The sequence below is a fragment of the Heteronotia binoei genome, chromosome 12, assembly GCF_032191835.1.
Source record: "Heteronotia binoei isolate CCM8104 ecotype False Entrance Well chromosome 12, APGP_CSIRO_Hbin_v1, whole genome shotgun sequence".
NCBI classification, from domain to species: domain Eukaryota; kingdom Metazoa; phylum Chordata; class Lepidosauria; order Squamata; family Gekkonidae; genus Heteronotia; species Heteronotia binoei.
Genome location: NC_083234.1, coordinates 72,978,068 through 73,003,877, shown reverse-complemented (window position 1 = coordinate 73,003,877; position 25,810 = coordinate 72,978,068). Strand labels below are relative to the sequence as shown.

Here is a 25,810-nt window from a genome sequence, read left to right as displayed (position 1 = left end):
ACTGGATGGGCCATTGGCCTGATTCAACATGGCTTCTCTTATGTTCTTATGTTACGTTCTTATGGCTGACCCTGCTTAGCTTCTGAAATCTAATGAGGTCGGGATAGCCGAGGCCAGTTTGGTGAGGGTCTGGAGACTTGGGCCACATTCTAATCCATATAGCCAGAAGGGTTTGAAACCTCAAACCAGAGAAGTGGCAAGTTAAGATGCCCAGCGTTTGGGGCCAATGGTTCAGTGCCTGTCACAATTCCTGGCCCTTCCCTGGGGTTAAACTCTGCAAAACACAAACTACGCTAACCGACTGAATTTGCAGGATCTACCCAGATTGTCACGTTTCGGTGCCGGAGTCATGTTTTCTAAAGCACCCTGGGCTGTTCTTTTTTTTGTCCTGAATCTCCTTCTGCACCCGGCGCTTTTCTTAAGATCAGCTACATTTCAATAGAACTGGAAACAATCCCGAGAGTCCGATAAGTCCAGGCCCTTACAGAGTCGATGCTGCTGGACCCCAAGCATTGGAAATATTTGATGCAGGAAGACCTGGGCAGTGCAGGTGCATGGATAACCTTTGGCCCTGTTCCCTAAAAATGTAACGTTGGGGCTTAGGATTAATTTTGGAAAAATCCAACCTGCCATTTGACCTATTCCTGTTGTATGTTCCTCCTCCTTCAGATAGCCCCTGGAGGTGTGGGAGGGTGGCAGCTGTTAGAGGTGTGGAGCTGGGAAACGAGCCTGCATCAAGGACCCCTCCTTCTGTTTGCCGTGGAAATTCCAGCCAAACCGTTTGGGCCTATATAGAGCTCCCTTGACTGGTGCTCAGGGTATAAAGGCTGGCGGCGGCGCAGAGGCCAAGTCTTCCAGTGGAGGATACATCATGGCTCGCTGGGAGGTTGTGTGCCTGTCCCTCACCTTCTGCCTGGGGGCAGTGAGGGCTGCCAAGGTCAGTGAAGGGGAGAGGAGATGGCAACTGATAGTCCTAAAATCCTTTTGTCCGGTGATGAGAAAGAGCGGCTCGCTTGAGAGGAGAAGGACACGGATGACCAGTTTGGTGTCGTGGTGAAGTGCGCGGACTCTTATCTGGGAGAACCGGGTTTGATTCCCCACTCCTCCCCTTGCAGCTGCTGGAATGGCCTTGGGTCAGCCATGGCTCTCGCAGGAGTTGTCCTTGAAAAGGCAGCTTGTGGGAGAAGAAGAAGAAGATATTGGATTTATATCTCGCCTTCCACTCTGAAGAGTCTCAGAGTGGCTCACAATCTCCTTTACCTTCCTCCCCCACAACAGACACCCTGTGAGGTTGATGAAGATACAGGATTTATATCCTGCCCTCCACTCTGAAGAGTCTCAGAGCGGCCCACAATCTCCTTTACCTTCCTCCCCCACAACAGACACCCTGTGAGGTAGATGAAGACATTGGATTTATATCCCACCCTCCACTCCGAATTGTCTCAGAGCGGCTCACAATCTCCTTTACCTTCCTCCCCCACAACAGACACCCTGTGAGATGGGTGGGGCTGGAGAAGGCTCTCATAGCACCTGCCCTTTCAAGGACAACCTCTGCCAGAGCTATGCCTGACCCGAGGCCATGCTAGCAGGTGTAAGTGGAGGAGTGGGGAATCAAACCCGGTTCTCCCAGATAAGAGTCCGCACACTTAACCACTACACCAAACTGGCTCTCTCTCTCAGCCCCACCTCCTTCACAGGTGCCTGTTGTAGGGGAAGAAGGTAAAGGAGATTGTGAACCGCTCTGAGGTTCAGAGTGAAGGGTGGGGTATAAATCCAATATCTTCTCCTTCTCCTTTTAGCATTCAAAACTCATGCTCTGAAGAGCCGGTTTTGGTGCTGTGAGGGTTTTCAGTTTGGTTTTGTTTGTGTTCTCTTCAACAACACCCCCTGTGTTGCCTAGCAAACTGATTTTTTAAACTCTCAAAAAGAAGTTTGTGGAATAGCTTGTGGGTATGCACGTGAGAGCCCCGTGGCACAGAGTGGTAAAGCTGCAGTGCTTCAGTTGAAGCTCTTTGCTCACGACCTGAGTTCGATCCCAGCAGAAACTGGGTTCAGGTAGCCGACTCCAGGTTGACTCAGCCTTCCTTCCTTCCGAGGTCAGTAAAACGAGTTCCCAGCTTGCTGGGGGGAAAGTGTAGATGACTGGGGAAGGCAATGACAAACCACCCCGTTAAAAGTCTGCCGTGAAGACATCCTGATGCGATGTCACCCCAGAGTCGGAAACGACTGCTGCTTGCACAGGGGACTATTACCTTTTTATGCGTGTGCCAGAAAGAGACTAGGAAGAAATTTTGCTGGGCTTTTGCAAAGCCAACCTGAGCTTTCCAGATGCCTGTTGACACCCCTCTAGTACTGTAGTTCGTGTTCCGGTGGCACATGAAGCTGCCTTATACAGAATCAGCCCCTTGGTCCAGCAAGGTCAGTCTTGCCTACTCAGATGGGCAGTGGCTCTCCCAGGTCTCAGCAGAGGTCTTTCCCATCACCAACTGCCTGGTACTTTTTTAACTGGAGATGTCTGGGATTGAACCTGGGGCCTTCTGCAGCGCAGCAGAGGCTCCAACACTGAGCTAGAGGCCCCTCCCCTAAGTGGGCCGTATCCCGAGTCAGATCACTGGTTTGTCAAGGTCAGTCTTGTCTTTGCAGACTGAAGGCAGCTCTCCAGGTGCCCATCACCTTACACCTGATCCTTTCAGCTGGAGAGGCTGGGTATTGAACTTTGGACCTGCTGCATACCAAGCAGATTCTCTCCCACTGAGCCACTGTGATGGTTTTTATCCACCAAGGCCTCCTCCATTCATTATAAGTCTTAAGAAACCTGTATAGGCTTTCCCCCCCCCCCCCCCCATTAAAAGCTTCTAGCCCCACTGGTGGACCTCCTGATGGCCCTTGAATTTTGCTCACTGTGTGACACAAGAGTGTTGGACTAGATGAGCCATTGGGCTGATCCAACATGGCTTCTCTTATGCACTTATGTCTGGGGCAGTGGATGCTCTGTCTTCTTGGTGTTTGCGGGGGTGGGGGGCACAGTCCGAAGGCGTCTGGAGTTCTGGTCCTCCTGATGACACCTGGGTTTTGGCCACTGTGTAACATAGAGTGTTGGACTGGATGGGCCATTGCCCTGATCCAGCATGGCTTCTCCAATGTTCTTATTTCTGGGGCAGTGATGCTCTCTCATTCTTGGTGCTTAGGGGGCAACAGTGGGAGGGCTTCTGGAGTTCTGGTCCTCTGGTGGACCTCCTGATGGCACCTGAGTTTTGGCCACTGTGTGACCTAGAGTGTTGGACTGGATGGGCCATTGGCCTGATCCAACATGGCTTCTCTTGTGTTCTTATGTTCTGGTTTATCACCTGTTAGTTCTGACCTGACAGTATTAGGATTGTGTTGAAGAGTCCATGATACTTTTTTTTTTCTCTTTTGGCGTGAGTTTAGCTGGGCATCGTGAACACAGAAGGAGGCTTCGTCGAAGGGGTTAATAAGAAGCTGGGCCTCTTTGGGGACTATGTGGATATCTTCAAGGGAATCCCTTTTGCTGCGCCTACGAAGACCCTCGAAGACCCCCAGCCACACCCTGGCTGGCCAGGTAAGGGTCTCTCTCTGCTATGTGTCAGTATACGGGGGTCTTCGCTAGCTGGAGGTGGGGGTGCCGGCTCGAGGGCGGGGGATCCAACACTGGGTTTGGTGCGGCCTCAGAACGGAGGGTGGAAAGGGGGCTGGCTTCACCTGTTGTCCTTTGTCACCTCCTCCTGGGACTTACCACTGCTCCCTTCTCTTCCTCTCTGTGGGCAGCTGCTTCGTGGTGAGCCCCAGGCTCGTCCTCCCTGGCCGCCCTTGTAACCCATGGCTAAATCCCCCTCCCTGCTCCCTCTGCCCTTGCCCCCAGTCAAGCCCTGCAGGGCGCAGGTGTTTCGCTTCGGGCTGCCTGCTTGAGCCTCACTCGCAGGGGAACCATCGGGTGGGACTGAGGAACCGGAAGTCCCGGTGGGACAGCTGGTGGTGGCTGTATCTTTTGTGGCGGGGGGCGTGCCCCCCACCGGCACCCCGCCTGGGGTTCCGGGAGAAGGGGGGCCCCCTGACTCCGAACACTACAGTCCATAGCATCTCAAGTGACATACTGGCTTGGTGACTCACACAGCTCTCTTGATCGTATTATGGCAGCCCTATAAAACAGGTCAAAAATATATTGCTTATTCCTGCAGTGGGGTAGAGGAGATGGAGGAGGGCCCGTGGCCCAGTGGTAGAGCACAGCGCCTTACCAACCAGCTCAAGGAGAGCCAGTTTGGTGTAGTGGTTAAGTGTGTGGACTCTTATCTGGGAGAACCGGGTTTGATTCCCCACTCCTCCACTTGCACCTGCTGGAATGGCCTTGGGTCAGCCATAGCTCTGGCAGAGGTTGTCCTTGAAAGGGCAGCAGCTGTGAGAGCTCTCTCAACCCCACCCACCTTACAGGGTGTCTGTTGTGAGGGAGGAAAGGAAAGGAGATTGTGAGCCGCTCTGAGACTCTTCGGAGTGGAGGGCGGGATATAAATCCGATATCATCATCTACCTCACAGGGTGCCTGTTGTGGGGGAGGAAGGGAAAGGAGATTGTGAGCCGCTCTGAGACTCTTCGGAGTGGAGGGCAGGATATAAATCCAGTATCTTCATCTACCTCACAGGGTGTCTGTTGTGGGGGAGGAAGGTAGAGGAGATTGTGAGCCGCTCTGAGACTCTTCAGAGAGGAGGGCAGGATATAAATCCAATACCTTCATCTACCTCACAGGGTGTCTGTTGTGGGGGAGGAAGGGAAAGGAGATTGTGAGCCACTCAGACTCTTCAGAGTGGAGGGTGGGATATAAATCCAATACCTTCATCTACCTCACAGGGTGTCTGTTGTGGAGGAGGAAGGGAAAGGAGATTGTGAGCCACTCAGACTCTTCAGAGTGGAGGGTGGGATATAAATCCAATACCTTCATCTACCTCACAGGGTGTCTGTTGTGGGGGAGGAAGGGAAAGGAGATTGTGAGCCGCTCTGAGACTCTTCGGAGTGGAGGGCGGGATATAAATCCAGTATCTTCATCTACCTCACAGGGTGTCTGTTGTGGGGGAGGAAGGGAAAGGAGATTGTGAGCCACTCTGAGACTCTTCAGAGTGGAGGGTGGGATATAAATCCAATACCTTCATCTTCCTCACAGGGTGTCTGTTGTGGGGGAGGAAGGTAAAGGAGATTGTGAGCCACTCTGAGACTCTTCGGAGTGGAGGGCGGGATATAAATCCAATATCTTCATCTACCTCACAGGGTGTCTGTTGTGGGGGAGGAAGGTAAAGGAGATTGTGAGCTGCTCTGAGACTCTGTCCTTGAAAGGGCAGCTGCTGGGAGAGCCCTCTCAGCCCCACCCACCTCACAGGGTGTCTGTTGTGGGGGAGGAAGGTAGAGGAGATTATGAGCCGCTCTGAGACTCTTCAGAGTGGAGGGCAGGATATAAATCCAATACCTTCATCTACCTCACAGGGTGTCTGTTGTGGGGGAGGAGGGAAAGGAGATTGTGAGCCACTCTGAGACTCTTCAGAGTGGAGGGTGGGATATAAATCCAATACCTTCATCTACCTCACAGGGTGTCTGTATTGGGGGAGGAAGGTAAAGGAGATGGTGAGCCGCTCTGAGACTCTTCGGAGTGGAGGGCGGGATATAAATCCAATTTCTTCTTCTTCAATTTGTATACTTTTTCTTACTTTGTGTTATCCAGGCTGGGAGAAGGTTTTTTTTTTTGCTAGTAACGGTGCTGAATGCCTTGAGCCATGAGCGCTTGTTCCCCATTCCTTCTGCCACGTCTTCTAGTACTTGTAATGAGCAACCTGCTTTGGAATGGACTCTTCCCAGGCCAGAAATAACTGTCTTAAAATGTTATGCCTTCTGGCTGCATAGTGGAAGCCAGATAGGTCAGAATCTTATTCAGCTACCTGAAGTCTTCTGTAAGCCCTGCTAGATAACTCCCAAGCCTACCTTAGTAGCAAGAAACTTGCTCATTTGCTGTTTAAAGCAACCACCACCACCTGGATGTCCAGTTTCTCAGGCAGCTCCCCTTTGCAGTCAGTATCGCCTTGGGTCCCTCCTTCTGAGTTCTGGAAGAATTGCAGCATCCTAAGTTCTGGGACTGGATGTCTTATAATGCAGACACAGGCTAAATGTGACCAAAACTGGTGACTTTCCACAGCCTTACCTGCCCCATTAGGGTCCACATAACCTTGCAATATTCTGCATGTCCGGTTAATTTGGGAGGCTGATTTTCATGCTGTGCAGCCTCACATAAAGTTTGGGGGGGTTATTAAGCACCCCAGTTTAAAATTGCCCTGGCCTGGATAGCCCAGACAAGCCTGATCTCGTTAGATCTCAGAAGCTAAGCAAAGTTGACCTGGCAAGTAGTTGGATGGGAGACCTCCTTGGAATACCGGAGCTGGAGGCAGGGGCAGGCTTTATTCAGCCACCTCCCTGAATATCCTCCAGGCCCCCAGTAGGGGGCAATCAATAGAGGTGCCCATGACTTCAAAGTGTGTGTGCACACGCACACACACACAAGCACAAAATACAAACATGCCAAACCCCCCTCCTCCAAAAGTACCAGTTTAAATTTTACATTTTTCTTGGCAATAAGAAAAAACATTTTGGCATTTTTGTTAAACGTTGGGGGATCCCAGTTTTGTGCCAGTTTGGTGTAGTGGTGAAGTGTGCAGACTCTTATCTGGGAGAACTGGGTTTTATTCCCCACTCCTCCACTTGCAGCTGCTGGAATGGCCTTGGGTCAGCTATAGCTCTCGTAGGAGTTGTCCTTGAAGGGGCAGCTTCTGTGAGAGCTCTCAGCCCCACCTACCTCACAGGGTGTTTGTTGTGTGTGTGGGGGGGGAAGGTAAAGGAGATTGTGACCACTCTGAGATTCAGACTATAGGGTGGGATATAAATCCAATATCATCATCATCTTCTCTCTCTGTTGCCTCAGCAGAGCATCTGCTGATGCAGGTGTGAGGATTAGGATTTGCAGTTGTGAGCAGTGTTCCCTCTGAGCTGAGTTAGTGTGAGCTAGCTCACAGTTTTTTAGCCTTCCGCTCACCCATTTTTGTCTGAGCACAGGAAAAAAATGGCCCCGGAGCAAACTAAGTGATGTAGTAGCTCACAACTTTAATTCTAGTAGCTCACAATGTAGAATTTTTGCTCACAGGACTCCACAGCTTAGAGGGAATGTTGGCTGTGAGGGACAGGATTTGAATCCAGCTCCCAGGACTCTTTCCCCAGAAGTTGTCACAGTTTCCTCCCTTTCACTAGGCACCCTGCAAGCCAAGGACTACAAGAACCGCTGCATGCAGTCCACGCTTCCCCAGACGGACACTCGGGGCAGCGAAGATTGTCTGTACCTGAACATTTGGATCCCTCAAGGCAAAAAGCAAGGTGAGATCTAGAAGGGAGGGGGAAGGGGGGTTGGATGTGGGGAGGGGCCAAGTGCCCTGGATTTTGCTTGGCAAGAGAGGGGGGGGGGGAAGCTGATCTGATTCCTGGGGCACCCTTTACCACCAATTCCGTGGCAAACCACCCAGAATGCAATTGGGTGAGAACGTGGATTTAACGCTTGTGCGTTTCTGGCCTTTTTTGTTCACCTACTTTCCTTTTCTCTCCCGGTCCTGCCTTTTCCGCTTCAGTTTCGACCAACTTACCCGTGATGATCTGGATCTACGGGGGCGCCTATATCTGGGGAGGTGGGCAGGGCCCCAACTTCCTGAAAAACTACCTCTACGATGGGGAGGAGATCGCCACCCGGGGGAAGGTCATTGTGGTGACCTTGAACTACCGCCTGGGACCCCTCGGCTTCCTCAGCACAGGAGATGAGAACCTGCCAGGTAAGGGCCCTTGCGGGGGGGGGGGGTGTCTCTCTCCTCACCCCTCCTCAGTGTCACGGGCTGGGACTGGGTCAGGCAAAGTCCAGGGGCAGTCCAAGGTCTGTAGCTGGTGAGCAAAGGGGGTCCAAGGCACCAAAACCGAATCACAGTCCAGGTATCGCAGGTCAGAGGTTCAGAAGCCGAAGTCAGGGGGTCCAGAAGTCACTGCCAAAGTCAGGGGGTCCAGAAGCCAAAGTCAAGAGCCGAAGTGGATGCTAGAACGTCAGGTAAGTGACTAGTTGCTTCCACAAAGCCTCCTCCCAAAGCCCACAGCTATATAGCCCTTTGCTGTCTGTTGCCCATTTGGGCTAATTGCTGGCTCAGAGAGGCCCTTCTGCAGTCCTTCTACGTCGGCTGCTGAGGATTCTGGGATACAGCCAGTGTTCCCTCTAAGCTGAGTTAGTGTGAGCCAGCTCCCAGACTTTTGGCCTCTGGCTCACACATTTTTGTCTTCGCTGAGGAGAAATAGCCCCAGAGCAAACTAATTGATGCAGTCGCTCAGCACTTCAATGCCAGTAGCTCACAGAGTAGAATTTTTGCTCACAAAACTCAATGGCTGAAAGGGAACACTGGATGCATATGAACATATGAAGCTGCCTTCTACTGAATCAGACCCTGGGTCCATCGAACTCAGACTGTCAGTGGCTCTCCAGACTCTCAAGCTGAGGTTTTTCACGCCTCTTTGCCTGGACTCTTTTTAGTTGGAGATACCTGGGATTCAACCTGGGAGCGTCTGCTTGGCAAGCAGCTGCTCTACCACTGAGCCACTGTCGCTCCCTAAAAAAGAGTCATATGAACATGTATCAATATATGAAGCTGCCTTATCCTGAATCAGACCCCCCTCGGTCCATCAAAGTCAGTATTGTCTACTCAGATTGGCAGCAGCTCTCCAGGTTCTCAAGCTGAGGTTTTTCACACCTACTTGCCTGGATCCTCTTTAGTTGGAGATGTCAGGGACTGAGCCTGAGACCTTCTGCTTACCAAGCCACCATCCCTCCCCAACAAATCAATCAGTCTATCTAGCTGCCTGATACTCAATCAGACCCTGGGTCCATCAAAGTCAGTATTGTATACTCAGACTGGTAGGAACTCTCCAGGTTCTCAAGCTGAGGTTTTTTATGCCTACTTGCCTGGACCCTTTTTTGTTGATGCCGGGGGATTGAACCTGGGACCTTCTGCTTACCAAGCAGATGCTCTACCACTGAGCCACCGTCCCTTCCCCAATACGGCCCGGGCCATTTGCTCATTTTCTATGGTGCACTGATTCAGAGAAGATAGAGAAGAGATGATGAATGCTTGGTTGGCTGAACCCCAGGGATCTGTGTGCGACTGGCGGGAGGGCAGAGTGAACTCTACACTCCAGATGTCCCCATGCTGCTGTTTCCCCCTCATCCTGGGATGCGAGAGGGGTGACTTCTCCAACCCCCGCTTTTACAAAACGTTGGTCTTTGTTTCAGTTCTGCTTCATGCAAGATGCACCAAAGGTGCCATGGTTTCAAAACCACGAAGAACGTTCATGCATCGTTGTTCACTGTAAACAGCCAGTTCTTTCCCCAGATCTGCTTCTGGGAAACCCTGCTATTTTGAGCCCTGTGGCGCAGAGTGGTAAAGCTGCAGTACTGCAGTCCGAGCTCTCTGCTCACGGCCTGAGTTCGATCCCAGCGAAAGCTGGTTCAGGTAGCCGGCTCCAGGTTGACTCAGCCTTCCATCCTTCCGAGGTCGGTAAAAAGAGTCCCCAGCTTGCTGGGGGGGGGGGGGAGTGTAGAGGACTGGGGAAGGCAGTGGCAAACCACCCCGTAAAAAGTCTGCTGCAAAAATGTTGTGATGCGACGTCACCTCAGAGTCGGAAGTGACTGGTGCTTGCACAGGGGACTACCTTGATCTTTTTAGAAAACTTGTGTTACTCCTGTAGGACTTTGCAGGGTGAATATCCAGCAAGTTCATACCTTTTGTGCCAGAGTTTAACAAACAATGATCAATTATTCCCCGTCCTGGCAAGTTTGAACAAGGGAGCGATTAAAGGTGCCAGAGGGTTGTTATCCAAAGATAACTGATTGGGCTTGGTTGCCCGATGCCAATTTTAGTCCTGTTTTCTCTTGTGTGCTGTTCTGCCCTGAAGAGGAGAAGTACTTTGAACTCTTGCACTCTGTCAGCCTTGCAGAGAAGTTCACAAAAAGTTACTGGGCCACCAGTCCAAACCTGTTCGTTATTCGTGTGGGTGGCGTAGAGGGAATATAAGAACTAACTTTCCTAAAACTTTTCTCAACCCGTCACTGGTAGACAGCACTGACTTACTGTCAGACAATGGGACTTGAAAGTAGGCAGACTTCCATTTGTTACAATGTTAAGACTTTATTTGATAGTTCATAGTTTCTGAGCACGGATACATTGGAACAGATGCTCTTGGAACTGAGCGTAGATGTTTTAACTAAATGACACTTACCACAGATGACCAGACGAGTGGCTATAATTGTGTGTTCTTTTAGGGTTAACACAGATGTCCTTTTTCTTTTTTTTTTGGTGTCTATCCTCTTTTGGCCTCGTTTAAAAAAAAAAACAACTGATGAAAATGTCCTCTTTTTGGGTTGGAAGGTTAGGAACATTCCTAGTTAGAAGCCATGATCACCGCTTCAGTAGTCAGGGGTATTTTGAATGAGTACGGCTTTTTTTGTAGCAGGAACTTCTTTGCATATTAGACCACACACCCCTGATGTAGCCAATCCTCCAAGAGCTTACAGGGCTCTTCATGCAGGGCGTACTGTAGGTTCCAGGAGGATTGGCAAAAACAGCTTATGCCTACAATAATCACCGTCGTGAACGAGCTTCCTGCTTCCATCGATACTTCATGCATCCTTTGGGAATGAACAGATCTCTTTTTAACCTGTGAAGGGGTTCGGGCGCAGACCTTACCAGAACGTGCTCTCAGCCAGCCTGCCTTTGGCTTTCCCGCCTCTGAAACGCCTTCCCCCCCTCCCCCATTGCAGGAAACTACGGGCTCAAAGACCAGCACATGGCCATCGCCTGGGTGAAGAGGAACATCAAGAACTTCGGAGGGGACCCAGACAACATCACCCTCTTTGGGGAGTCTGCGGGGGCCGTCAGCGTCTCCTTGCAGGTGAGGACTTCTTCCTGGGCCCTGAGTAGAGCAAGGGTTGCCAGTGGTGCCCACTGATACCTTTCCCATTGCCCACCAAGTGCTTTGAGAAAGTGAGGGAGTGGGGGGAGGGGCTTGTTAGTGGCAACTGGAGATTTCATTCGCTGTGCAGTCCCCCCTCCTCCAAAAACAAAAGTTGCTTCAGCAGCCGCTGCCACCGTAGGACAAGGATCTTCAGAGCACAGCTGAGGGTAAGCAGTGTCCGTGCAGGAAGACAGTAGCAACCCCGTGGCGCAGAGCGGTAAAGCTGTAGTACTGCAGTCAGGGCTCTCTGCTCCTGACCTGAGTTCGATCCCAGCAGAAGCTGGGTTCAGGTAGCCAGCTCCAGGTTGACTCAGCCTCCCATCCTTCTGAGGTCGGTCAAACGAGTCCCCAGCTTGCTGGGGGGGAAGTGTAGATGACTGGGGAAGGCCCAGTTAAAAAGTCCGTTAAAAAGTCTGCCGTGAAAACGTGAAAGCGACGTCACCCCAGAGTCGGAAAAGACTGGTGCTTGCACAGGGGACTACCTTGACCTTTTCATTTTAAACACCGTTCTGGTAAGCAGAGATTCTGCCTTAAATGTTGAAGAGTTACTTATGAGAGCGATGAATGAACGCATTCTTTGACGTTTCGTGGTTGGCACTGTTGCTTTTGGCGCCCATTTTGTGGTTGTGCTCTAGGGTTGCCAGACCCCTCCCCCACTGTGGGGTCTCCTACCTCCAGGCCCCACCCCCAGCTGCCTAGGCTACGTTGCACAGGAAGTGATGTCATCAAATCAGTGATTTCAGGGTGATGCTCTGGTGTTTGGGCAAAACCTCTATGGTAGAAGCCAGTTTCACCATATATTTTTGCCCAAGTACCAGAGCATCCCTCGGAAGTCGCTGGCACGATGTCATCACTTCCTGTGCAACACCAGCAATGTGTCCTGGGCTTTTCTCTTTCTCCTGGTCAGTTCTACCCCCAGTTGTCCAGAGAGACCTGACAACACTATTGGGCCCACCATCCTGAGTCATAACCTCAAAGGTGCCCTCAGCCCTGAAACGGTTGGGGAGCCTGTGTTTTGATTTATTTGCGATAACCAGCCGTAAGAACAAAAGAGAAGCCATGTTGGATCAGGCCAGTGTGTCAGGCTCTGTTCATTTATGATATTAAGAAATGCTGTTACTAACCATATTCAATGCTGCATAGAAATGCTAACTAACATAGAAGCTGGAAACAACCAGGAGGGAGGGGGGAAGAGGCCGCTTCCCATGAATATCAAAGGTTGCCAAGATCCCTTTGAAGCATACAGTATGTGCCAAATTCTCACCTCCTCTCCGGAGGCCCAAGGACATTGCCTCTGGGAATTGTAACCACCAACGGACAAGATAAGGGGGGGAAGTGTTGGGAAAAGTCTCACATGCAAAGCAACCTTTTGTTTTGGGAATCAGGGCGTAGATGTAGAAGGTTTGATGTAGAAGGTTAAATGCCAATAGTTCGAGCTGATCTCCATCAGTTCCAGTAACTGTTATGCTGGAGTAACTCTGAAGTATCCAATAAAGGCAACTTTGTTTCAAAATACCAAAGTCTGCTTACTTGTGAGCTTCAATGAACCTACGCCTGACACAGTGGCCCATCCAGTCCAGCACTCTGTGTCACACAGTGGCCAAAAAACCAGATGCCAACAGGAGGTCCACCAGCGGGGCCAGAACACTAGAAGTCAGCTGATGTGCTAGAATTTCACCTGCAAAGCTGGGCACATCCTCTGAGGCACCTGTACCATCGGGAACGTGCCCCTGGACAAGATCTTCCTCTCAAAGTAGCGATTCCCCAGTCCCGTCTTGCACGCTCCAGCATGCCTTTTAGTTAGAGAAGTAGGAGAAACCTGCAGCAGAGTCAGGCAGCTGACGAGGCAGAGAGGTGGTAGAATGAACCGCAAGTGGAAGGTTGTGTTTTTCCAAGTTCCCTTCCGTTAATAATGCCCTGTGGGCGGAAAACTAGTGGGTGGAAAACTAGCAGTGCATGCGGAGGACTGGACTAGAACTCTTCTCCCTAACCAGTTTGGTGCAGAGGGCCAGTTTGCCGCAATGGTTAAGTGAGCAGACTCTTGTCTGGGAGAACCGGGTTTGATTCCCCACTCCTCCACTTGCAGCTGCTGGAATGGCCTTGGGTCAGCCAGAGCTCTGGCAGAGGTTGTCCTTGAAAGGGCAGCTGCTGTGAGAGCCCTCTCCAGCCCCATCCACCTCACAGGGTGTCTGTTGTGGGGGAGGAAGGGAAAGGAGATTGTGAGCCGCTCTGAGATTCTCATTCAGAGAGAAGGGCGGGGTATAAATCGATGGTCTTCTAACCTTTTCTCCAAACGATTTGCTCTGCAGACGCTGTCTCCGTACAACAAAGGCTTGATCAAGCGGGCCATCAGCCAGAGCGGAGTGGGCCTGTGCTCCTGGGCCGTTCAGAAGAACCCCCTCTTCTGGGCAAGCAAGGTAAAGCGGCCTGTGGAAACGGAGCAAGTGCTGCAGCAGCGGGCCCTCCCTCTCCCCGCCCCCAAATAAATCCTGGCCCTGGCAATCCAAGAGAAGGTGGCTCTCAGGCCTGCTGAGCCTACGTTGAGAGAGCCCGCGTGGTGGTTGGTCTATCGGACGAGGATCTGGGAGAGACCCAGGGAGCGAGGGTCCCTTCTGCTAGGGGAATTTGTGGACTGACCGTGAGCTAGTTCCACACGCTCAGCCTCACCTACCTCGCAGGGGTGTCGTGAGAAGACAGATGTAGGCTGCTTTGCCTTCCCGTTGAGGAGGAAGGCAAGGGGTACCTGAAGTAAATGAAATAAACGACGAGATTGGGGGCGTCGAGCTCATTTGTTATGGGGGCCAGATCTGCCATAAATGAGACCTTGCTGGGCCGGGCCGTGTCCGTCGGGCCATGTGTGTACCTATTTAAGCAGATAAATTTTATAAAGAACACAGACAAACACAAATATATATTTAAAAATAAACTTAACATATGCTTAATACGTTAGCATTTTTAAAGATGCTTTCTTTGTATCTCTCGCGTGAGATCCAGGAAGCTGAGCAAAGGAAGCTCTGGACCTTTCCTTCCTTCCCGAGGGGACTGGGGCGGAGGGGGGTGGAGAGGAGCCTCAGCCGATAGAAGGAAGAGAGGCTTGGCTCCATAGCTCCACTGTGCAACTGGGAGAGCCTGGCAAAGCAAGCTCTCCCTCCCCCCTTCCTCCCCAAGGGTGGAGCCTCAGCCAATGGAGAAAATAGAGGTTTTGCTCTGCAGCTCCTGTGCAATGGAGCAAGCCTCACAAAGCAAGCTGTGATGCAGAAGGAAGCAAGAGAGAGAGGGAGAAGGAAGCAGATGACAGCCAGTTGCTCGGGGGCCTGATAGGAGCCCTCCAGTGGCCTGATTCGGCCCCCAAACTGCATGTTTGACACCCCTGGACTGGATGTTGACCATTCTTGTTACGAGCAGAACAGACTACTTTAGCCTGCCAGCCACGGGCAGTCATTTCCAGTGATCCACAGGCTGACTTTCTCAGGAAGGAATTCTGGGCCTGTGACTGGATTTGCTACTCATGGGGGGCAGGGGGGCCATGCGTGCTGTGCGGCTGTAGTGCTGTGTGTGAGAGAGAATACAATCCGAGAGAGGTCACTATAATGGATAACACAACAAAAAATGCCAGCTAGTGACCAATTTACTAAGAAGTATATAGAAACCAGTCCAAATGTCCAAAACATGTACATTCAAGTCCCAAAGTAGTGTGGTGACAAGCCAATCGGTTAAGTACTGTACTTGTTTCTTTCCAGTCTTCATTAGACCTGGGACCAATATTGATTCAATGATATAGATTCTTTACACAGTTTTTAAAAAAGGGGACGCAGAGCATCTCCAACAGCAATTTCACATCGGCTGCAGCTCAGCAAGAAGCCTCATACTGAGCTGTAGCTGATGTGAAATTGCTGCTGGAGACGCTCTGCGTCCCTCTTTTTTGAAAATTGTGTAAAGAATCTATATCATTGAATCAATATTGGTCCCAGTTCTGATGAAGACTGGAAAGAAACAAGTACTTAACCGATTGGCTTGTCACCACACTACTTTGGGACTTGAATATACATGTTTTGGACATTTGGACTGGTTTCTATATACTTAGTAAATTGGTCACTAGCTGGCATTTTTTGTTGTGTGGTGCTGTGTGGGGCAGGCCTGTGTCAAGGCCGAGTTGGGTATTTTTTTTAAAGGCTACTTTCCCCCCTTTGGTTAAAGCTGGGTATTTTGTTTTAAAAGCTACCTTTTGAAGGCTCCCCCACCCCCCTTAAACTGTGGCCCAGAACAGGGCGGAGGGCTTCGCATAGCTGCAGATGATGTCAGAACAGAAGCATGGCTTTTTTTTTTTTTGGTAGCAGGAACTCCTTTGCATCTTAGGCCACGCATCTCCATACAACATGTATGGCTGATGTAGCCAATCCTCCTGGAGCTTACGGTACGCCCTATACGAAGAGCCCTGTGAGCTCTTGGAGGATTGACTACATCAAGGGAGTGTGGCCTAAGATGCAAGGGAGCTCCTGCTACAAGATAAAAAAGCCCTGGTCAGAACAGAAGTGATGTAGGCGCATGCATCTCCATGCCCGCCCCCCCCCCCCCCAGTTTCCTGGCTATGGGCCTGTCTGTGCCGCAGGCCTAAACTAGGAGCCCCCCTCATCCCTGCTGTCTTCACCAGAAGAGCCCTACTGGTTCAGACCAGCAGCCTACCTAGACCAGCATCCCGTCTTACCCAGCGACCAGCCAGTTCCTCTGGAGGGAGGGCCAACAACGAGCCACAGAGGCTGCTGGAGCTGCATGGCTGACGAGGGCTGCCTTGTTTCTTGCAGGTAGCGCAGAAGGTGGGCTGCCCGACACACAACACCACGGCCCTGGCCAACTGCCTGAAGATCACGGACCCCAAAGCTCTGACGTTGGCCTACCACCTGGAAGTGCTCAACCTGCAATGTAAGCTGGGCCAGAGGCTGGGGCTGGGTTTTTGGAAGCTGCTGCTAAGGACCTCCCTTCCTGCCAGTTTGGTGTAGTGGTTAAGTGTGCAGACTCTTATCTGAGAGAACCGGGTTTGATTCCCCACTCCTCCACCTGCAGCTGCTGGAATGGCCTTGGGTCAGCCATAGCTCTGGCAGAGCAGTCCTTGAAAGGGCAGCTGCTGGGAGAGCCCTCTCAGCCCCACCCACCTCACAGGGTGTCTGTTGTGGGGGAGGAAGGGAAAGGAGATTGTGAGCCACTCTGAGTGGAGAGCGGAATATAAATCCAATGTCGTCGTCGTCTTCTGTTGCGGGGGAAGAAGATAAAGGAGATTGTGAGCCGCTCTGAGACTGAGATTTGGAGTGGAGCATGGGATATAAATCCAATATCTTCTTCTTCCCATATTTCTGGTTCCATCCCAGCCTTACAAACCCAAATTCCAAATACAACCCCCCTCAATTCTTTAGTGTTTCCAGCGAGTGCCGAGGGCTCCGACTTTCTCCAGTCTCCGAGAGACGTTTCCCCAAGTACAGACTCTCTTTGTGACTATTTTTTGGAAACGGCTATAGCTGCACACCTGTTTGGCTGTGCACAGTGAGGACCTGCAAGTAGTTCAGGTGTGGTGTTGCAGCTCCCTGCCCTGGCTGCTTTCCTGCTTCACTCCTTGGGTCAAATCCTCTGGTCTCTTCTCCTCTCCCCACAGACCCCCTGGTCCACTACCTGGCCTTCTCCCCGGTGGTCGATGGAGACTTCATCCCCGACAGCCCCGACAAGCTCTTTGCCAACGCTGCCGACATCGACTACATGGCTGGCGTGAACAACATGGACGGGCATTTCTTTGCCGGGCTCGACCTGCCAGCCCTCAACCGCCCCCTGGTGAAGATCACAGCGTAAGGCGGAAAGGACTGTTGGAGAGACTAAGCCGGGCTCCGAGAAGCTGTTGCAGTCTGCCTCTCACAACCGAGCTTGTTTGAAGAGTCAGTTGCCGCTTCTGTGTGCAAGTTCACCGCCCCTGAGTTCCTTGAGAAAAGGGAACTTAAATGCACTAGATGCGAAATGCGGCGAAATATGGCGAAACTCGCTTAACGTTTAGAGCCACACAGGATAAACCGTCAGATAGTTGAAAGCAGGAAGGATGGAAGATGGGGGGAGGGAGAGGTAGAAAGAAAGCAACTTTAAAGCGACTGCTGGCTGGCTTGGAGAAGTGATTTAAAGAGAGAAAAGGCTTGTCCAAGAGAAGCTAGTTTGGTGTAGTGGCTAAGTGTGTGGACTCTTACCTGGGAGAACCGGGTTTGATTCCCCCACCTGCAGCTGCTGGAATGGCCTGGGGTCAGCCATAGCTCTCATAAGAACATAAGAGAAGCCATGATGGATCAGGCCAATGGCCCATCCAGTCCAACACTCTGTATCACACAGTGGCCAAAAATACACACACACACACAGAGTGGCTAATAGCCACTGATGGACCTCTGCTCCATATTTTTTCCAATCCCCTCTTGAAGCCGTCTATGCTTGTAGCCACTGCCACCTCCTGTGGCAGTGAATTCCACATGTTAATCACCCTTTGGGTGAAGGAGTACTTCCTTTTATCCGTTCTAACCCGACTGCTCAGCCATTTTATTGAATGCCCACGAGTTCTTGTATTGTGAGAGAGGGAGTTGTCCTTGAAAGGGCAGCTGATGTGAGAGCCCTCTCAGCCCCACCCACCTCACAGGGTGTCTGTTGTGGGGGGAGAAGATATAGGAGATTGCAGGCGGCTCTGAGTCTCTGATTCAGAGAGAAGGGCAGGGTATAAATCTGCAGCCTTCAGTCTTCTTCTTCCAGCCAGGCAATTTATTTAGAAGGCTTATATTCCGCCTTTTTCCGTAAACGGGCTCGAGGCCGATCACAGCATATAATAACAACAATAAAAAAACCATATTAAAATTAAGCAGTGAGAACGATAAATAAAACGCCCCACCAGCGGACAGGGCACAGCATATCCATAACCAGTTGTAGGCCCACCTTATACGATGGTCATAACAATAGGATAGCACTGTAGTAAGGCACGATGTCACCACAAGGGAGGTCGAATGATGGACTAATAGGACGCCCACTGCCTCAACCATAGGCTTGTGGTTGGACAATGGGGCATTGGGGGCTTCGAGAACCACACAATAAGTGTGAAAGAGCTACATGTGGTTCCCAAGCCACAGTTTGGCCTCCCCTGCGCTAGATACGCTTAATTTGACATTATCTGCTAACCCCACTTAAACAGTGTGAGCTCCCAAGCATACATCTAGCCATCTGGGGCTTCAGAGATCCCAGCCTCTGGGCTCATGGTCCCCTGGCAGCAGAGCTCTGTCTGACATGGCACCAAACTCTGATCGGCAGTCTTGCATCAATTCACTTTCCGTGCCCGCTTTGGCAGCCATTTGTAAACCACCGTTTGACAATCAGGGCAGCAAACTGTAGGTAAGCCTCCTTATCCGTAGCCTGGTAGGAGTGCAGAACTGTACATCGGCCAAGAAGAATTCCTGTCCCTGGAAAGGGGACCGTGGCTCTGGATGCCTGGTTTCCATAGGCAGCATCAGTTGTCTATGGAAGGCTGCAGAAGAGGATTTCATAGATTCGTGGAGAAGTCTATCGGTGGCTACTAGCTATGGTGGCTGAGGAGAACCTCCACATTCACAGGCACGAAGCCTCTGAATCTCAGAGCCAAGGGATGGATGGCCTCAATCTGTATGCTCTGTTGCTGGCCCTCCACAGGAACTGGTTGGCCACTGCGGGAAACAGGACTAGATGGACCCTCAATGGTCTGATCCAGCAGGGCTCTTCTGATGTTCTTATGAAGGCCTCGGCCTCTCTGCCCTGTTGCTGGCCCTCCAGAGGAACTGGTTGGCCACTGCGGGAGACAGGATGATGGACTAGATGGACCCTCACTGGTCTGATCCAGCAGGGCTCTTCTGATGTTCTTATGAAGGCCTCGGCCTCTCTGCCCTGTTGCTGGCCCTCCAGAGGGACTGGTTGGCCACTGTGGGAGACAGGATGATGGATGAGATGGATCAGCAGGGCTCTTCTGATGTTCTTAAGAACCAGAAGCCCAGCCAGTGCATGGGATGTCTCCCTTTTAGGTGGATGCAGGCTCTTGCCTGGAGTGTCCAATGCTGACAGCAATGTGGAGGAAGCCAGTTTAACGTCAGAAGAGCCCTGCTGGATCAGATCAGTGGCCCATCTAATACAGCATCCTCATTCACGCAGCAGCCAACCAGTTGCCCTGGAGGGCTAATGGAGGCCCAAGGCCTCTCACTGCTGTTGCCTCCTGCCACTGGGTTTCAGAGGTTTACTGCCTTTGAATATTGATTCATCATGGCCAGTAGCCATTGGTGGACCTCTCCTCTATGGACGTCTCGCCCTCTTTTAAAGCCACATCTGCCCCGTGGCCATTGCTACCTCCACCAGCAGTGAATTCCATAATTATCCATTGAGTACAGAAGTTATTTCCTTGTGTCTGTCCTGTACCTGTTGCCCGTCTACTTCATTGGCTATCCCGGAGTCCCAGTAATATTGTCCTGACTTTTGCAGGGAGGAGGTGTATCGTGTGATCCAGGGGCTGACTTGGGAGAAGGGCACAGAAGGGGCCAGCTCAGCCTTCTCGCTCTACACTCAGGTGTGGAGTGACAGCGTCACCCAGGAAGTCATGAAAAGGACCGTGGTGGATCTGGAGACCGATTATATATTCCTGGTGCCCACCCAGCAAGCCCTTCAACTCCATTATGAAAATGCCAAGTGAGTATTCCCGGGGTGAGGCTTGAGCGTGTCGGGGGGGTGTAGTATTCCTGTGTGTCTGTGGGTGGGATCCACCATTCGTTGGATTCCAGAAGTCAGCCACAATCTGAGTTAGAGGAAGTCTCTGAAGAGGGATCTTCTTTTGAAGGGGTGGAACTCTTGAGCTCCCCCTTGGGAAAGCTTGAATCGAAATGTAGTCTGAAACCTTGTAATACTTAAAGCACTGGTCCCCCAACAAGGTGCCCACCAAGGTTTTTTTTAAGTGGGTGGAGCCAGGTGGGGCTTTTGCTCAACAAGGCCTCTGATTGGCCATTGGAGATTTGATTAGCTGCAATTTGTTTAACTGTAATTTGATTAGCCATCTGCCCCGTGGCGCAGAATGGTAAAGCTGCAGTACTGCAGTCCGAGCTCTTTGCTCACGGCCTGAGCTTGATCCCGACGGAAGCTGGGTTCAGGTAGCTGGCTCAAGGTTGACTCAGCCTTCCATCCTTCTGAGTTCAGTAGAAGGATTACCCAGCTTGCTGGGGGGGGAAGTGTAGAGGACTGGGGAAGGCAATGGCAAACCACCCTGTAAAAAAGTCTGCCGTGAATATGTCATAATGCGACATCACCCCAGAGTCAGAAACGACTGGTGCTTGCACAGGGGACTACCTTGACCTTAATTTTTAAAAAATGCTGCTTTGGCAGCAGCTGCCACCAATAGGGGTGTGCACAAAAAAAAGTTGGCTGTTTTTTTGGATTCGGGTCTATGGGACCTGAAAAATGCCTGTATTTCCTGATACTGCTGAAATAATCAGGATATTCAAATAATTGGGATTGTCACATTCATTTGGCATTTAAAATGCCTTTCCTTCACCCTTCAGAGTCATGGTGCCAAGATCTTCTCCAAGCCGTGCAGTGGTGTCACTCAGTGATATAGCTGGCCCGAATAAAAGCCAAATAATACCAGGTTTTTTTGGGTGCCAGATATATCAGTAACCGAATCAGATTGTCTAATCTGCATTTGGCTGAATAAATACCCGAAAAATACCAATAAGGTATTTTATTTATTTGGTTAGGTTTATACCAAATGCACACCCTTAGCCACAATGTTGTATCAGAAAACCAGATGTGTCCGCAGGCTCAAAAAGGTTAGGGACTTCGTCCGGAAGTTGATTCCACAGATGTGGAGCTGCGCTAGAGAAGGCCCGTTCCCTTGTGTTCTTCAATTTGGCCTCCCTTGGCCCAGGGATATTCGGTTGGTTCTTTCCCGCTGACCTCAGTGCTCTCTGGAGTTCGTATGGGGAGAGACGGTCCCTCAGGTAGGCAGGCCCTTGACCATATAGGGCTTTAAAGGTAATAACCAGCACTTTGTACCGAACTCGATATGCAACCGGCAGCCAGTGCAGCCCACGCAGCCCCGGCTGTATGTGCTCTCATTTCGGGAGCCCTAACAATAGCCTAGCCGCTACGTTCTGCACCAGCTGCAGCTTCCGGGTTCGGCACAAAGGCAGCCCCATGTAGAGGGCATTACAGTAATCCAGTCTTGAGGTGACCGTTGCGTGGATCACTGTTGCTAGGTCCTGGCGCTCGAGGAAGGGGGCCAACTGCCTCACCTGATATGATAATATCACTTCATATGAAGCTGCCTTATACTGAATCAAACCGTGGATCCATCAAAGTCAGTCTTGCCTACTCAGACTGGCAGCGGCTCTCCAGGGTCTCAAGCTGAGGTTTTTCATGCCTACTTGCCTGGACCCTTTTGAGTTGGAGATGGCGGGGATTGAACCTGGGACCTTCTGCTTACCAAGCAGATGCTCTAGCACTGAGCCACCGTCCCTCCCCTGACTGGCAGTGGCTCTTCAGGGTCTCAAGTGGAGGTTTTTCACGCCTACTTGCCTGGACCCTTTTTAGTTGGAGATGCCAGGGATTGAACCTGGGACCTTCTGCATACCAAGCAGATGCTCTACTGCTGAACCACCACTGTCACTCCCCTATATGTCACTGAACAATTACTCCTGTGTCTGTATGTCTTTCCATCTCCATCTCTCCCTCTCTGTCTTCAGGAGCGGCAAGACCTACAGCTACCTGTTCTCCCAGCCGTCTCGAATGCCAGTTTATCCCAGTTGGGTAGGGGCGGACCATGCTGACGATCTTCAATACGTGTTTGGGAAGCCCTTTGCCACCCCACTGGGCTACTGGCCTCAGCACAGAACCGTCTCCAAGGCCATGATCGCTTACTGGACCAACTTTGCCAGAACGGGGTAAGAGATCGATGTAGCTCACGGGTGTTTCCCGGCTGGGCAGCAGCAGCAGCCCCCTTATTTCCCCACAGGCCCCTTGTACAATCTCCAAGGAATCATCTTCCCTCTTTAGCTTGGCTTTTCCATGTGAAAATCAACTTGGCTTCATCAGTCTTGAAGAGAGAGAGAGGGGTGTGCAGTCAAATGAAGACTCAGACTTGTGTTCAGTTTTGGGCACCACATTTTAAGAAGGATATAGACAAGCTGGAACGGATCCAGAGGAGAGCGACGAAGATTGTGAGGTGTCTGAAGACCAAGTCCTATGAGGAAAGGTTGAAAGAGCTGGGCATGTTTAGCCTGGAGAGGAGGCAGCTGAGAGGTGATCAGATCACCATTTTCAAGTACTTGAAGGGCTGTCATCTAGAGGATGGGGTGGAATTGTTTTCTGTGGCCCCAGAAGGTAGGACCAGAACCAATGGGTTGAAATTAAAAAAGTCAAAAGAGTTTCCGGCTCAGCATTGGGAAGAACTTCCTGACCGTTAGAGCGGTTCCATTTGCAGCTGCTGGAATGGCCTTGGGTTAGCCATAGCTATTGCAGGCGTTGTCCTTGAAAGGGCAGCGGCTGTGAAAGCCCTCTCAGCCCCACCCACCTCACAGGGTGTCTGTTGTGGGGGAGGAAGGTAAAGGAGATTGTGAGCCGCTCTGAGACTGATTCAGAGAGAAGGGTGGGGCATAGAGAGAAGGGCAGAGTATAAATCTGCAATTCTTCTTCCTCAGCAGAACAGGCTTCCTTGGGAGGTGGTGGGCTCTCCTTCATTGGAGGTTTTTAAACAGAGGCTAGAGGGCCATCTGACAGCAATGAAGATCCTGTGAATTTAGGGGGAGGTGTTTGTGAGTTTCCTGCATTGTGCAGGGGGTTGGACTAGATAATAATAATAATAATAATATTATTATTATTATTAATAATAATAAATTTATTCTTATATCCCGCCCTCCCCCGCCGAAGCGGGCTCAGGGCGGCTCACATGACATGGTTTACGCCATGATTACACTAAAATCCATCAATACGTTAAAACAGTTAAAATAGTTAAATACAATTCAGATTAAGTTAGTTAACAATTAAAATTAATCAAATATAAAATTAAAGTGCCGCAGTTCAGGATGTGTATAGGATGGCTAGGTGTCATCTCCGGGTGCCATCTTAAATGCGAGTTGACAGAGGGTGGTTTTACAAGACCTGCGAAATTGATTTAGATGGCCCTGCGGGATCCCTTCCAACTCCAGGATTCTCTGATTCTAATCTGGAGAACTGGATTTGATTCCCCACTCCTCCACCTGCAGGCAACTGGGTGATCTCGGGTCAGTCACAGATCTTTCAGAGCTGTTTTCTCAAGAGCAGTTCTCGAAAGAACTCTTTCAGCCCCACCTACCTCACCGGGTGTCTGTTGTGGGGAGAGGAAGGGAAGGAGATTGTAAACCACTCTGACTTACGAGTGAAGGGTGGGGTATGAATCTAATCTCTTCGTCATAGAGCAGGGGTAGCCAAGGGTAGCTCTCCAGCTGTTTTTTGCCTACAACTCCCATCAGCCCCAGCTGCAGATGGCTGCGGGGGAACCAAGGAGGCCACATACTCATCCTTCTCGAGGGCATTTCACGGAGTTCTTTGGGGGGCCGTTTTTCCTAGTAGGCTTCCCCCCTCCCTCCCTCGATTGCACCTTTTTCCTGGCCCCTCTTTCCGTTCTCTTTGCCTACCTACCGCTTGTGAGACAAACGTTTTGTGGCCAGCTCCTGTTTGCAAGGAAGCGCCTATCAGCAGCTCCTCTTTGCAAGGAAAGATGTGCAGGGTCTGTGGAAGAATCTCCTGCTTTCCGTGTCAACAAGAAACAAATCTGTTGACAAGATGGGGCTGCTGGCACCAGCAGTGGGGCAGTGGGGGGCATTTGCTGGAGGCCAGAGCCAGCTGAAGGGCAACCCGAGCCCCACTGGTGACTGCCTGGCTATCCTGCTTTTGCCACAGGCAGGGCTTTTCTGTAGCAGGGACTCCTTTGCAGTTTAGGCCACACCTCCCTGCTGTAGCCAATCCTCCAAGAGCCAACAGGGCTTAGTATGGAGCCTGCTCTAAGCTCTTGGAGGATTGGCTACATCAGGTCTGTGTGGCCTAAGATGCAAAGGAGGTCCTGCTACAAAAAAAAAAGCCCTGGCCACAGGCATAGACACTAGCAGGAGGACATCTTGAGTGCCATCCACTTCAGCCACGTTGGTGGTAACGATGGGGCCAGTGCAGAGGCGCCAGTAAAGGCCTCAGTACCGGAACTGCCTCAAGCTGCTGGAGCATGCCTCCCTTTGCCACAGGGTCAGTTCTTGGATGGACTTCTAGCAGGGGCAAGAGAGAAAGGCTTGGTCCAGCTGGAGCTGCGGTTCTGGCTTCACCCCCTGGCGTTGCCCCCGGCTGGGTTTTGCTTTCTGCTGAGCAGCTGTGTGTTGGTTTTGTCCTGTTTTCTTAGCGATCCTTCTGGGCCAGTGGCGGAGAGCTACTCGCCCAGCAGGAAGGATGTACCACTGAGTCGTGAATATCACAGAGGCTTGTAAGGCTCCAGAGATGATAAATACTAAAATGACTCTTTTTTGAAGCTGACGTACGGTTTAAGAGAGCCTCAGAGTAAAGGCTCAAGTTATGCATATGTGCATCTCTTGACAAAGATATTGATCGAAACGGGAAAGAGAACGATCGAAATTCCGTCGAGAGCCCGCTTTTGGAGAATACATTTATATCACCTTTGAGCGTTGTACAAGTCTCGACATAGTCCTTGAAACTCTGGAACTGTCGTGGAACTTGGGTGTTTTGGTTTGTGTTATTCTGGCTATTGCGTTCATGGACAACAGCGTGCGTGTGACAACATTGTGAATTTTTCTCGTAAGTAATGGTGTTTTGTGTATTATTTATGCGTTGGAGATTCTAAGCACATTGTATTCATTGTACAAGGGAGATCTCTGGAGTTTTCGGGTCATTTAGTCTTTCTCCCCGTCCCTGTTTTTTCATTCTTAGTGATCCAAACAAGGGCGAGTCTTCTGTGCCCATCGGCTGGGTCCCCTACGACCCCGTGCACAGCTACTACCTGGAGATCAACAAAGATATCAACTACGATTCTGTGAAGCAGGGCCTGAGAGCCCCCTTTGTGCAGTTCTGGAACGTCGCCTACCGCAACCTTCCAAATGCAGCAAGCACCCTGGAGGACGAGTAGAACTCATTTGCTGGAAACATTAAATTTGAGCTTCTGGCTTCGAACTCTGCGCGTGCGCATGTGTTTACGCTGGAGTCGGTGAAGTGGATTGCTCCTTTTATCAGTGCCCACAAAACCACTTTGCAATACCCCTCTTTTAGGCTTGCAAATAAACCACTTGCAATTGAAAGCGCTACGACGTTAGGGTAGTAGTCACACAAACATTCTTGTGTTCTAGAACGGGGGTCCCCAACCCCCGGGCTGTGGCCTGGTACCGGGCCGTGGCCTGTTAGCAACCGGGCCATGAGTTGTATAATTACATTATGTATTACAATGTAGTAATAATAATAATAAGATATTGGATTTATATCCTGCCCTCCACTCCAAACCTCAGAGAGGCTCACAATCTCCTTTATCTTCCTCCCTCACAACAGACACCCTGTGAGGTGGGTGGGGCTGAGAGAGCTCTTCCAGAAGCTGCCATTTCAAGGACAACCTCTTTGATAGCTATGGTTGACCCAAGGCCATTCCAGCAGCTGCAAGTGGAGGAGTGGGGAATCAAACCCAGATAAGAGTCCA

General features: G+C 50.9%; 1 protein-coding gene across 1 annotated transcript; it reads left to right on the top strand.

The window, feature by feature from the left end:
- Positions 1-806: 806 nt before the first annotated feature.
- On the top strand, positions 807-25,296 carry CEL (carboxyl ester lipase). The gene is made up of 11 exons (XM_060251655.1): positions 807-937; positions 3,430-3,580; positions 7,294-7,416; positions 7,665-7,862; positions 10,886-11,016; positions 13,389-13,496; positions 15,882-15,999; positions 16,724-16,910; positions 19,585-19,788; positions 21,834-22,031; positions 25,057-25,296. The coding sequence occupies exons 1-11, from the start codon at positions 872-874 to the stop codon at positions 25,250-25,252; spliced, it is 1,680 nt and encodes a 559-aa protein (XP_060107638.1). The 5' UTR covers positions 807-871; the 3' UTR covers positions 25,253-25,296.
- Positions 25,297-25,810: the final 514 nt, after the last annotated feature.

What these genes read in the sequence shown, in the direction of transcription:
- CEL (XM_060251655.1), top strand. Translation starts at nt 872, where the DNA reads ATGGCTCGCTGGGAGGTTGTGTGCCTGTCCCTCACCTTCTGCCTGGGG. An exon ending in CCCTCAAGGCAAAAAGCAAG is followed by an intron (nt 7,417 to 7,664) that starts GTGAGATCTAGA and finishes TTTCCGCTTCAG; the next exon opens with TTTCGACCAACTTACCCGTG. An exon ending in CCGTCAGCGTCTCCTTGCAG is followed by an intron (nt 11,017 to 13,388) that starts GTGAGGACTTCT and finishes TTTGCTCTGCAG; the next exon opens with ACGCTGTCTCCGTACAACAA.